This window comes from Myotis daubentonii, chromosome 11 (assembly GCF_963259705.1).
Source record: "Myotis daubentonii chromosome 11, mMyoDau2.1, whole genome shotgun sequence".
NCBI lineage: Eukaryota > Metazoa > Chordata > Mammalia > Chiroptera > Vespertilionidae > Myotis > Myotis daubentonii.
The window spans coordinates 3,430,631-3,442,704 of NC_081850.1; the positions used below are offsets into that span (position 1 = coordinate 3,430,631).

Below are 12,074 nucleotides of genomic sequence, written 5' to 3' on the forward strand. Positions count from 1 at the left end.
GCCCCTTGACCAGGCCTGAGGCCTCCGGCAGAGGTGTCAGGCCTGGGCAGGGGACCCCCAGCTCCCCGCGGTTGCAGGCTCCGCCCCTGCCCAGGCCTAACACCTCTGGCTGAGGCGTCCGGCTCGGGCAGCGGGGACCTGCAGCTGCAGTGGCCCCACGATCATGGGCTCCGCTTTAGGCCCAGGCAAGGGACCCCTAGCTCCCGGGACTGCCAGCTTCGACTGTGTCCAGCTCCCATTGCTGGCTCCACCCCTACTTCCTGCTATCACTGGCCAGGGCGGCAAAGGCGCCTGATTCTCCGATCATGGCTGGGGGGCAGGGCAAAGGCGGCCCCAGGGCCGCCTTGGCCCTGCCCCCCAGCTCTTAGCTCCCCGCTGGGTTTCCGATCACTGTCAGTGGCAGGGGGCTTCTTCCTGCTTTCCCTTTCACCTCCCTGCATTGTGCCTACATATGCAAATTAACCGCCATCTTGTTGGCAGTTAACTGCCAATCATAGTTGGCAGTTAATTTGCATATAGCCCTGATTAGCCAATGAAAAGGGTATCGTCGTACGCCAATTACCATTTTTCTCTTTTATTAGTGTAGATAATGATAAAGAATCAATTCACCAAGGAGGATATAGCAATTGTAAATATATATGCACCCAACATTAAAGCACCAAAATATATTAAGCAAATAGTAACAGATTTGCAGGCAGAAATAGACAGCAATGCACCAATAGTAGGGACTTTAATACCACAGCCTTCAACATGGACAGATCACCCAGACAGAAAATGAATAAGGAAATATTGGACTTAAACACCATTTAGAACACATGGACCTCACAAGTGCACATGAAACCTTCTCCCAAGCGGTAAAGTATCAGGCCACAAAACACGTCTTCACAAACCTGAGAAGGTTAAAGTCACATCAGGTTCTCTTTTCCAACCACATTGGAGATCGGCAACAGGAAGGCTGGAAAAGGCACAAATACGTGGGAATTAAACAGCACACTTTGGAATAGCCAGTGGGTCAAAGGAGAAATCAAAAGAGAAATAAAAATACACCTTGAGAAATGAAAATGGAAACAGCATCCTGAAACTAATAGGATATAGCAAAAACAGTTTTAAGAGGAAAGTTTAGACCACATTAAGAAACAAGAAAAATTTAAAACAACCTAACTTCACACCTCAAGACCTAGAAAAAGAAGGACTAAGGCTTATAGCAGAAGGAAGAAAAAAGATAGGAGCAAAAATGAATGAACTAGAGATGATAAAAATGTAGGAAAGATCAATGAAACTAAGAGGTAGTTTATTGAAAAGTTAAACAAAATTGACAAATCTCTAGACTAAAAAAAGGACAAATAAATAAGATTAGAATCGAAAGAAGAGACATTACAACTGTAATACAAAGAATCATAAGAGACTACTGTGAATAATTGTAATCTAACATATTTGGTAACCCAGAAAAAAATTGTGTAAATTCCTAAAAGCATGGTGCAACCTACCAAGACTGAATCATGAAGAAGTAGAAAATCTGAATGGACCTATACCTAGTAAGGAGATTGAGTCAGTAATCAGTAATGTCTCCACAGTGGAAAGTCCAGGACTGAATTACTTCACTGGTGAATTCTACCAAACATTTAAAGAAGAATTAATACTAGTCCTTCTCAACCTCTTTCACAAATAAAATGGAAGAGGAGGGGACACCTCTAAACTCATTTTATCAGGCCAGAATTACCATGATAACAAAGCTAGATGAGGACATGACAAGAAAACAAAACTATAGGCTAGTGTCCTTGATGAATATAGATGCAGAAATTCTCAACAAAATACGAGCATTATAAACTCAACAGCACATTAAAAGAACCATACACTATGATCATGAGATTTATTCTTGAGATGCAAGAATGGTTAAATATAAGCAAAAAAACCCCAAAGCAAAACAAAAAACAAATATGATACACCACATTAACAGAATGAAGGGTAAAACCACAATCATTTCAGTAGATTCAGAAAAAAATACTTAACAAAATTCAACATCCTTTCATGATTAAAAACTTTCAACAAATAAGGAATAAAAGAAACGTACCTCAACATAATAAAGGCCATATACATAAGCCCACAGCTAACATCATACTCAGTGGTGAAAAGCTTAAAGTTTTTCTCTGAGGTTAAAAACAAGACAAGGATGCCCACTCTGACCACTTCTATTCAACACTGTGTTGGACGTCCTAGCCAGAGCGGTTAGGCAAGAAAAAGAGCTAAAATGTATTATAATCAGAAAGGAAGAATAAAATTGTTTCTGTTTGCAGATGACATAGTCTTACATATATAAAACCTTAGAGTCTCCACTAAAGTGCTTAGAACTAATAAGTGAGCTCAGTGAAGTTGCAGGATGCAAACTCAACCTGCAAAAATCAGTTGTACTTCCATACACCAACCGTGAACTACCGACAGGTGAAGGAAGAAAGCAACCCCGTAGAGTAGCATAAAAAACAAACTTTGGAATCAGTTTCACTAGGGAGACGAATTCTGTTGCAACGCCATAGTAATCAAACAGCATTGCACTGGCGTAAAAGCAGACACTTAGACTAATAGAATAGTGAGGCCATGCACATGCAGTCAGTTAACCTATGACAAGGGTGCCAGCACACAATGGGGAAAGACAGTCTCTTCAGTAAACGGTGCTGGGAAAGCTGGATCTCCACATGCAGAAAAATGAAAGTGGGTCCCTACCTCTACCATTAAGGGAAATCAACTCAAAATGGATAAAAGACTTAAACGTAAGACCTGAGACCATAAAACTCCCGGAAGAAAGCAGGGGAACCTCCTTGATGCTGGTTGTGGCAATGATTTTTTTTTTTTTTTTTTTTTGCATCTGACAATAAAAGCACAAGCAACAAAAGCAAAAATTGGAAGTGGGACCACACCACACAGAAAGGCTGTGGCACAGCAGAAGTGCCATCAACAAAATGAAAAGGCAGCTGCGGATGGGAGGACATACTTGCAAGTCATACATCTGATAAGAGGCTAATATCTAAAATATGGAAGGACCTCACAGAGCTCAAGAAAAAAGAAAACCAATAATTCAATTGGAAAACGGCAGAGGACACGAGGTGACGTCTCTCCCAGAAGACATGCAGACGGCCCCTGGAAAGGCGCTTGGCGGCACTGACATCAGGGAAATGCGTGCAGTCCGTGCGAGCGTCACCTGGCACCCGTGAGGATGGCTCTGTTACAGAAGACAGTGGATGAGCCCTGGCCGGTTTGGCCCAGTGGATAGAGCATTGGCCTATGGATCAAAGGGTCCTGGGTTCGATTTCAGTCAAGGGCACACACCTTGGTTGCAGGCTTCTCCGTGGGCCGGGCCCTGGTCAGGGCTGGTGCAGGAGGCAACCAATCAATGTGTTTCTCTCACATCGATATTTCTCTCCGTCTTTCCCTCTCCCAACTCTCCCTAAAAATCAATGGGAAAATGTCCTTGGGTGAGGATTAAAAAAGAGAGAAAAAAAAGCAGTAGATGCTGTGCTGGAGCGGATCGGGGAATAGGGACCCCTAGTCCCCACTGTCGATGAGAATGTATATTGGTGCAGCCACTGTGGAGGTTCCTCAGAAAATAGTCCTGCCTTTTCACCCAGCAGTCCGCTCCGGGTGGGCAGCCAAAGGAAACGCAATCCCTGTCTCGCAGGGATGGCCGCACCTGCGTGTTTATTGCGGCAGCATCCCAACAGCAAGACGTGGGAACAGTGTCAGCACCGGATGGGGTAAAGCAAATGGGGTAAATCTGTGTACAGTGGGGAATTCTTCAGCCTTAAGGAGAAGGGAGCCTGCCGTTTGTGACAGTTAGAGGCACCTGGAGGTCCTTATCTGTGGGAAATGAGCCAGAGAGAGACAAATACTGCATGATCTCAATCATATGTGGAATTGGGGGGGGGGGGGGTGGATAAAGTCGAACTCAGAACCAATGAGAGAAATGGCGGTTGTCAGAGGCACAGTTTGAAGGAGAAGCATTTGACCATCTCAGTAGATGGAGGAAAACATTTAATCAAATTCTACATTCATTCATGGCTTTATTATCTTTTATGGGACAGTACACCTTTATCTAAATATCAAAACAAACTCACAACAAAATCCTCTCTCTGTGTAGCTGCAGTAATGCCAACGGAGAGCGGTGAGGCGGGAGGATGAGCATCGGTGTGGTTTGCCGTTTTGCAGTGAGAGTGCCCCCGTGTGGTGTGTGTGTGATGGTTTGGATGAGAACTGGGAGGATGATGACTGCAGGACACAGCAGCGTCTCAAGGGACTTTCCTGGCTGCCACTAAGGCAAACTATTCTTACCCACAATGCAGCAGTTTTTACTAAATAAATGCTCCTCCGTCTGTTGCATGCCTTTGGTTTATTCCAAAGTCCTGGATTAATTGTCGTTTTCAACACGTATTTTGTCCAGTTTTATAGTTGTTTTGGGGGGAGAGGATTTGCCAGCCTTTTTACCCACGGTTGCTGGAACTCAATCATTTAATTTTTACTTGAATTGACTTTTTTCTGAGCTCATGTTTTCATGTTTATGGAGTCTGTATTATCTGCCCAGGGTTGCCATGACAAGGTGTTCCAAGCCAGGTGACTTAAAACAACAGAAATGTCTGTTCTCACAGTTCCGAAGGGGCAGACTGAAATGCGGTGCCGGCAGTGCCGGGCTCCCCGAAGGCTGCGGGGCGTCTGCGCGGGCCGCCCGTCTGTGGACGCATCCCTCCATCTGCCTCTGTGGTCCCGAGACCCTCCCTTGTGTCTGCACTTGTCTTCCCTGTGTGTCCTTTAGTGACTTTAAATAACAGGGGCCTAAGTATTTTTATTTTAAAAGCAATAGGAAATTCTCCCCTGCTGCTGTGTGGAGTGCTTTCCCTCTGAAAGACCAATATAAGGATACACATCATCCCCACTTCCCCTCAGTCCCCTCCTGGAGGTGCAGAGGGGAGGGTCAAGGAGGTGGAGGGAGAGGAGAAAGGGAGAAAGAAGCAGCAAAAAGGAGGAAAAGCCGCCGGACCGCAGAAGCGAGGCCTGCCTCACACAGTGCGACCGGAATTCTGTGGCGAATTCTGTGGCGGGGACAGCTCACCCTGGCGCGCCGGGGCCTCGCTCTGCAGCGAGCTTAAGAGCGCCCCTGTCCGCTTCTGTAAATGTTTAAGGACGAGTCGTGGTGGTCAGACAGAAGCTTTCTTTTTCGTTTGAAGAAAATGCCGTTCATTTCAAAACAAGGTTTTTTAAAGCAAAGTTTTACTTGGAGTTGGTACCAACTTAAGGCATCCACTCTTCTATTATCTACTTGTCGTTTTCAATACGTATTTTGTCCAGTTTTATAGTTGTTTTTGGGGGAGAGGATTTGCCAGCCTTTTTACCCACGGTTGCCTACTCTGTAAGTGGAAATAAATACAGACTTCCTGCCGTGTAGGAAGATGCTCAGAGCTGAATGGCAATTCTGATTTCTTGATGTAACTCGGTGTTGGTGTACATAAAAGGGGAGGTTCCATTTTAACATTACCACTTTTTATTAAAAATTTGGACAGAATAAGATACCTTATCTTATCCTAAGAAGCCCTTGCTATAGCATTTATTGTATTGGGGCAAATTATAATTCAAGGAATATGTGTGTTCAAAGTTGCCCTGTTTTGAAGCTGATGCATCAGAGAAAAGGAGAGGAGACCAGTGTGTGGGTGCTGCCGGCGCGTGCAGGGCACGGTTTTGGCAGCAGGTGCCAGGTGACCAGGACCAGCGGGCACAGAGGTGCCTCTTCTGTTTCTTCCAGACCCAGCTCCCTGCAAAGACCAGTTGTCCTTGAAGGAAAAGCCCAGCGCCCTGGCCGATGTGCAGCCTCCGAAGCCACCAGGCTCCAGGGACACCACCGGGGGCACACCAACCCCTGCGGTGCCATCCTCCCCTCCTGTGACTGCTGTGCCCCAGGACATGGCCGCACCAACCGCCAGCCCCAGGCCAGAACCAGCGAGGGGAGCTGCCACGCAGGCAGGGGCCCCAGTGACCTCTCAGGGGATGGCCAACGAGTGTGATGCCCCCCAGCCGCCGGCAGAGACTCGTGATGCCCAGCTGGCTGCTAGGCCCCTGGATGTGGCCCCAGGGCCCTGCGCCTCCCCTCCAGAGGCCCCCCTTCACCCCCCAGGCCTCGGGGGGCCCACCTCAGCCAACGAGGCCAACACCCAGATGGATGCCCCGCCAGCTACGGCCCCTGTGCCCAGTGCCTCCAGCGAGACCCCTCAGCCTGCCCTGGGCCAGTCCCTGCCTCCTGTCCCTAACGCGGTGGGAGCTGCCAGCCTGGCTGCCCCCCAGCTCCCAAGCCCTCCTCTGGGGCCCAGCACCCTCCCCCAGCCACTGTCAGCCTTGGAGTCGGACGGGGAAGGGCCGCCTCCCAGGGTGGGCTTCGTGGACAGCACCATCAAGAGCCTGGATGAGAAGCTGCGGACCCTGCTCTACCAGGAGCACGTGCCCACCTCCTCAGCCTCGGCCGGGACCCCGGTGGACACGGGAGACCGAGACTTCACCCTGGAGCCCCCGAAAGGGGATCCGCCCTGCACAGAGGCCTCCACGGGGGACCAGGCCCTGCCACCCCAGCTGGTGGTGAGTGCTGGCCTGGCCAGAGGTGCCATCCTAGGCCAGAGGTCTGGGTGGGGGTAGGGCCAGGGGTCTGGGTGGGGGTAGGGCCAGGGGTCTGGGTGGGGGTAGGGCCAGCTCTGGTCTGGCCATGCAGCACCGCCTCCCTCCAGCCGGCGCTCCTGCTCCGAGACTCACCTCTAAGCCCAACCTGCCCAGTGTGTTTTGCAGCAAGTGGCCAGTATGGGGGGCGCAGGGTGTGGTGTGCGAGTCGGGACCCGGCGGCAGAAACTCGCCCGGCGCAAGCCTGGAGGAGACTGCGTGGGTGGGGAGAGCTTTACGGTTCAGCTGCAGGGATGGCAGCAAGTGAGGCTCCTGGCTCCTCTCTATTTCTTCCTGCAGCTGGACCAGCCCGGACTGGCACCTGGGCCGGCAGCTGCACTGGAGCAGGCCAGACCCTCGCCAGGGACAGGTGATGAGCCCAGTCGCTGACCCGCCCCAGGGCTCGGGGGGGCACGGTGCACCCCCACTCTTCCGCCCCAGCGCCTGCGTGGGGACCAGACAGGGCAGAGCCCGTCATGGCGCCTTAGTACGTGCTCATGCGCCAAGAGAAATGCCACAGTCGGGGCACGGCAGCCCTCCCTCCGCCTGGCGGGGTGTCAGCCTGTCAGTAGAGCCAGCTGACGGCGCCACCGGCATGGGTTTTGTCGCATGTGGGTCTTGGCTCAGGCCAGACTCCCAACATCAGCTCGCTCTACTCTGTCATTCACTCCTCACAGCAGTTCTGGGAACGCGGCTCAGAAATACCAGCCTGTGCTCCCATTCTATAGAGGGCAAACTGAGGCCGCCTCGGTGACCTTCCCTAGACACAAGCAGCAGGGCCAGGCATCAGCCCTATTGATCTGCACCTTCCAGGGCCTCATGAGGCCTGTTCATACCAGACCCTGTCAGGGAGAGCGGTGACACCATGAGGTGGTAGAGGTGAGAGGGAGGGAGGTGACACCATCAGGTGGTAGAGGTGAGAGGGAGAGCGGTGACACCTTTGGGTGGTAGAGGTGAGAGGGAGAGCGGTGACACCTTTGGGTGGTAGAGGTGAGAGGGAGAGCGGTGACACCATGAGGTGGTAGAGGTCAGGGAGAGCAGTGACACCTTTGGGTGGTAGAGGTGAGAGGGAGGGAGGTGACACAATGAGGTAGTAGAGGTGAGAGGGAGGGAGGTGACACCATTGGGTGGTAGAGGTGAGAGGGAGGGAGGTGACACAATGAGGTAGTAGAGGTGAGAGGGAGGGAGGTGACACCATTGGGTGGTAGAGGTGAGAGGGAGAGCGGTGACACCATGAGGTGGTAGAGGTGAGAGGGAGGGAGGTGACACCATTGGGTGGTAGAAATGAGAGGGAGAGAGGTGACACCATTGGGTGGTAGAGGTGAGAGGGAGAGCGGTGACACCATGAGGTGGTAGAGGTGAGAGGGAGAGCGGTGACACCATGAGGTGGTAGAGGTGAGAGGGAGAGCGATGACACCTTTGGGTGGTAGAGGTGAGAGGGAGAGAGGTGACACCATCAGGTGGTAGAGGTCAGGGAGAGCGGTGACCCCATGAGGTGGTAGAGGTGAGAGGGAGAGCGATGACACCTTTCGGTGGTAGAGGTGAGAGGGAGAGAGGTGACACCATCGGGTGGTAGAGGTCAGGGAGAGCGGTGACCCCATGAGGTGGTAGAGGTGAGAGGGAGAGCGATAACACCTTTCGGTGGTAGAGGTGAGAGGGAGAGAGGGAGAGAGGTGACACCATCAGGTGGTAGAGGTGAGAGGGAGAGAGGTGACACCATCAGGTGGTAGAGGTGAGAGGGAGAGCGATGACACCTTTCGGTGGTAGAGGTGAGAGGGAGAGAGGTGACACCATCGGGTGGTAGAGGTCAGGGAGAGCGGTGACCCCATGAGGTGGTAGAGGTGAGAGGGAGAGCGATGACACCTTTCGGTGGTAGAGGTGAGAGGGAGAGAGGGAGAGAGGTGACACCATCAGGTGGTAGAGGTGAGAGGGAGAGAGGTGACACCATTGGGGGGTAGAGGTGAGAGGGAGAGAGGTGACACCATCAGGTGGTAGAGGTGAGAGGGAGGGAGGTGACACCATTGGGTGGTAGAGGTGAGAGGGAGGGAGGTGACACCATTGGGTGGTAGAGGTGAGAGGGAGGGAGGTGACACCATTGGGTGGTAGAGGTGAGAGGCAGAGAGGTGACACCATTGGGGGGTAGAGGTGAGAGGGAGGGAGGTGACACCATGAGGTGGTAGAGGTGAGAGGGAGAGAGGTGACACCATTGGGGGGTAGAGGTGAGAGGGAGGGAGGTGACACCATGAGGTGGTAGAGGTGAGAGGGAGAGAGGTGACACCATCAGGTGGTAGAGGTGAGAGGGAGAGAGGTGACACCATTGGGGGGTAGAGGTGAGAGGGAGAGCGGTGACACCATTGGGGGGTAGAGGTGAGAGGGAGGGAGGTGACACCATCGGGGGGTAGAGGTGAGAGGGAGAGAGGTGACACCATTGGGGGGTAGAGGTGAGAAGGAGAGAGGTGACACCATCGGGGGGTAGAGGTGAGAGGGAGAGAGGTGACACCATTGAGGGGTAGATGTGAGAAGGAGAGAGGTGACACCATTGGGTGGTAGAGGTGAGAGGGAGGGAGGTGACACCATTGGGTGGTAGAGGTGAGAGGGAGAGAGGTGACACCATTGGGGGGTAGAGGTGAGAAGGAGAGAGGTGACACCATTGGGTGGTAGAGGTGAGAGGGAGGGAGGTGACACCATTGGGGGGTAGAGGTGAGAGGGAGGGAGGTGACACCATTGGGGGGTAGAGGTGAGAGGGAGGGAGGTGACACCATTGGGTGGTAGAGGTGAGAGGGAGAGAGGTGACACCATTGGGGGGTAGAGGTGAGAGGGAGGGAGGTGACACCATTGGGTGGTAGAGGTGAGAGGGAGAGAGGTGACACCATCAGGTGGTAGAGGTGAGAGGGAGAGAGGTGACACCATTGGGGGGTAGAGGTGAGAGGGAGGGAGGTGACACCATTGGGGGGTAGAGGTGAGAGGGAGGGAGGTGACACCATTGGGGGGTAGAGGTGAGAGGGAGGGAGGTGACACCATTGGGGGGTAGAGGTGAGAGGGAGAGAGTTGACACCATTGGGGGGTAGAGGTGGCAGAGACTCATGATGCCCAGCTGGCTGCTAGGCCCCTGGATGTGGCCCCAGGGCCCTGCACTTGCCCTCCAGAGGCCCCCCATCACCCTGCAGGCCTCGGGGAGCCCGCCTCAGCCAAGGAGGCCAACCCCCAGATCGATGCCCCGCCAGCTCCAGGCCCCGTGCCCGGTGCATCTGGCGAGACCCCTCAGCCTGCCCTGGGCCAGTCCCTGCCTCCCCTCCCTAACACGGACAGGGACCATCACTGTGTCGAGGGCCTGCTGAGACCCGAGTGGAATTGGGCTGACACCTGCTCCCTCCCAGGCTCTAGGGCGCCCCCTGTGACGGTGGGGAGGTTGGGACAGCTGCCCGCTGTGGCGCCTTTTCTCCCACCGTGCCCTCCCTGTGATTCCCTGGCCTGAGCGCGGCCTGCCCTTGTCCTGGCTCTCGCCCGAATGGTGGTGTCCGTGTCCCCAGCAGCACCTGTGAGCAGCACACTGGGCCCCGAGGGAGGCCAGGCAGCCTCGGGCTCACCTGCAGCAACCAGGGCCCCTCAGGTAGGTCGTTTTCCGCGATGAGACCGTGAGGGGCTCGGCCGGGTGGTGGAGCTCGCTCTCTCTGGTATTCGTGTGGAATCGTTTCTCTTCCTGTTTCCCAAGGACGCCCCCGCGCCCACCGTCCCCGCACACCTGGAGCCCGCAGACCAGAGCGGCCGGGCCGGCCCCCTCCAGCCCGCTGGTGCCCTGACCTCAGGGTCCCCTCAGAAGCAGCCGGGGCAGCGGGACGGCAGCTCTCCCGCCAAAACCGTGGGCCGGTTCTCCGTGGTCAGCACCCAGGACGAGTGGACCCTGGCCTCCCCGCACAGCCTGCGGTACTCGGCCCCGCCTGACGTGTACCTGGAGGAGGCGCCCCGCAGCCCCGACGTGAAGCTGGCCCTGCGCCGGGCGCAGACGGCCTCCTCCCTCGAGGTCTGCCAGGAGCCCTTGTCCAGCGACTCTGGGGACGAGCGTGCCCCCGGGAGGCCCCCGGCGCTGCGGCCGGGCTCCCTGCCCCGCAGCAGCGGCAGCTCGGCCGGCGACTTCGTGAGGAAAGCCGCGGCCCTCCTGCACAGGCCGGCGGCCGGCGCCCCGGGCCCGGAGGCCCCCCGCAGGGCGGGCGTGAAGGTCCCCACCATCAGTGTGACCTCCTTCCACTCGCAGTCGTCCTACATAAGCAGTGACAACGACTCGGAGCCCGAGGACGCAGACGTCAGGAAGGAGCTGCAGAGCCTGCGAGAGAAGTAGGTCCTGTGGGCCGTGGCCGCGAGGCCCAGGCTCTGCCACGCGCCCCAGGGCTCGGGCCGGTGCGGGGCAGAGCGACGCTGCTGTACTGTGGGCGTGGCCCCTGGTCTTGGGGCGGTGCCTCTTCCCCCACGGCCGCCCCTCCTGCGGCCTCAGCAGGACAGCCGGGTGTTGCTCAGACCAGGCCCCTCACGCTGCGTCTGAAGTGCGGCCACCACCTGGTCAGGGCCCCGGCAAGCTGCACCCTGGCCTCCTGGGCAGGAGGACCCCAGGTGGTTGCTACCCTGGGAGAAAGCTGAGGGCAGGGAGCTCTGGGGCGGACCCAGGAGCTGCCCGCCGGCCCAGGAGCCTAGCCAGCCTCTCCTGCTCCTCCCTCTGGGTGGGCAGGCAGGGCTGTGCCTGCAGGGAGGGGGCAGGAGAGCTTGCCTGCCCTGCCCTGGCCCCTGGCCCCCTCCCCCCACCCCTTGAGGGGCCAGCCCCTCCCTTCCCCACCCCCCCATCCCAGCCCTGGGCACCCCATACTTGAGCTCCCTCCCCTGGTGCCTTGTGTCAGCCCCCTGGGCAACCTGTGGGGAGACAGTGCCTGCCTTCCCACCTGCACTGGCAGTTCTTAGAGCCCCATAATCTGAGAGGCCCACTTTGGGCAGGACTTGGGGAGCGTGCGGGTCTCCCCCAAGTCCTGAATCAGGTGCTCCCAGCTGGCCAGGCATCTCTCCCCCACTCCAGCCAGCTTGCCCCTGGAAACTTCACACTCTGTGAATCTAATCTGATGCAATAGCACTTTTCTGTTTAGAGAATCAGTTTTCTAAAACAAACCTGGCAGGCGCGGAAGACGTGATGGGAGAAATTAGAACCTTTTTCCTTCTGCCTAACCGTGAGAACACCTATTTCCCCGCCACACACCAAAGAGGTGGACGAGGCTGCCCACAGCCAGGCTTTCCGCCTGTGCAGCCTGCCAGTCCGCTCTGCCCCGTGGGGGTGGTGCCCGAGCTGGGAGCCCCTGGCAGGGAGGGGCTGCAGCCAGGGCCTCAGATCCCTGGCTGACCACGTGTCTCCACTC

The 12,074-nt window shown here is 55.4% G+C and overlaps 1 protein-coding gene across 16 annotated transcripts in view; it reads left to right on the forward strand.

Moving 5' to 3' along the window:
* The window catches only part of WNK2 (WNK lysine deficient protein kinase 2), a 122,393-nt gene that overhangs the window by 83,126 nt on the left and 27,193 nt on the right, over window positions 1-12,074 (forward strand). For 15 of the 16 annotated variants that reach the window (XM_059656322.1, XM_059656312.1, XM_059656311.1 and 12 more), the window contains 4 exons: window positions 5,783-6,606; window positions 6,982-7,051; window positions 10,212-10,291; window positions 10,394-11,013. In XM_059656322.1, coding sequence (XP_059512305.1) covers window positions 5,783-6,606; window positions 6,982-7,051; window positions 10,212-10,291; window positions 10,394-11,013 — 1,594 coding nt within the window. The remainder of the gene's footprint in view (window positions 1-5,782; window positions 6,607-6,981; window positions 7,052-10,211; window positions 10,292-10,393; window positions 11,014-12,074) is intronic. The other variant, XM_059656310.1, reaches the window with a different exon arrangement.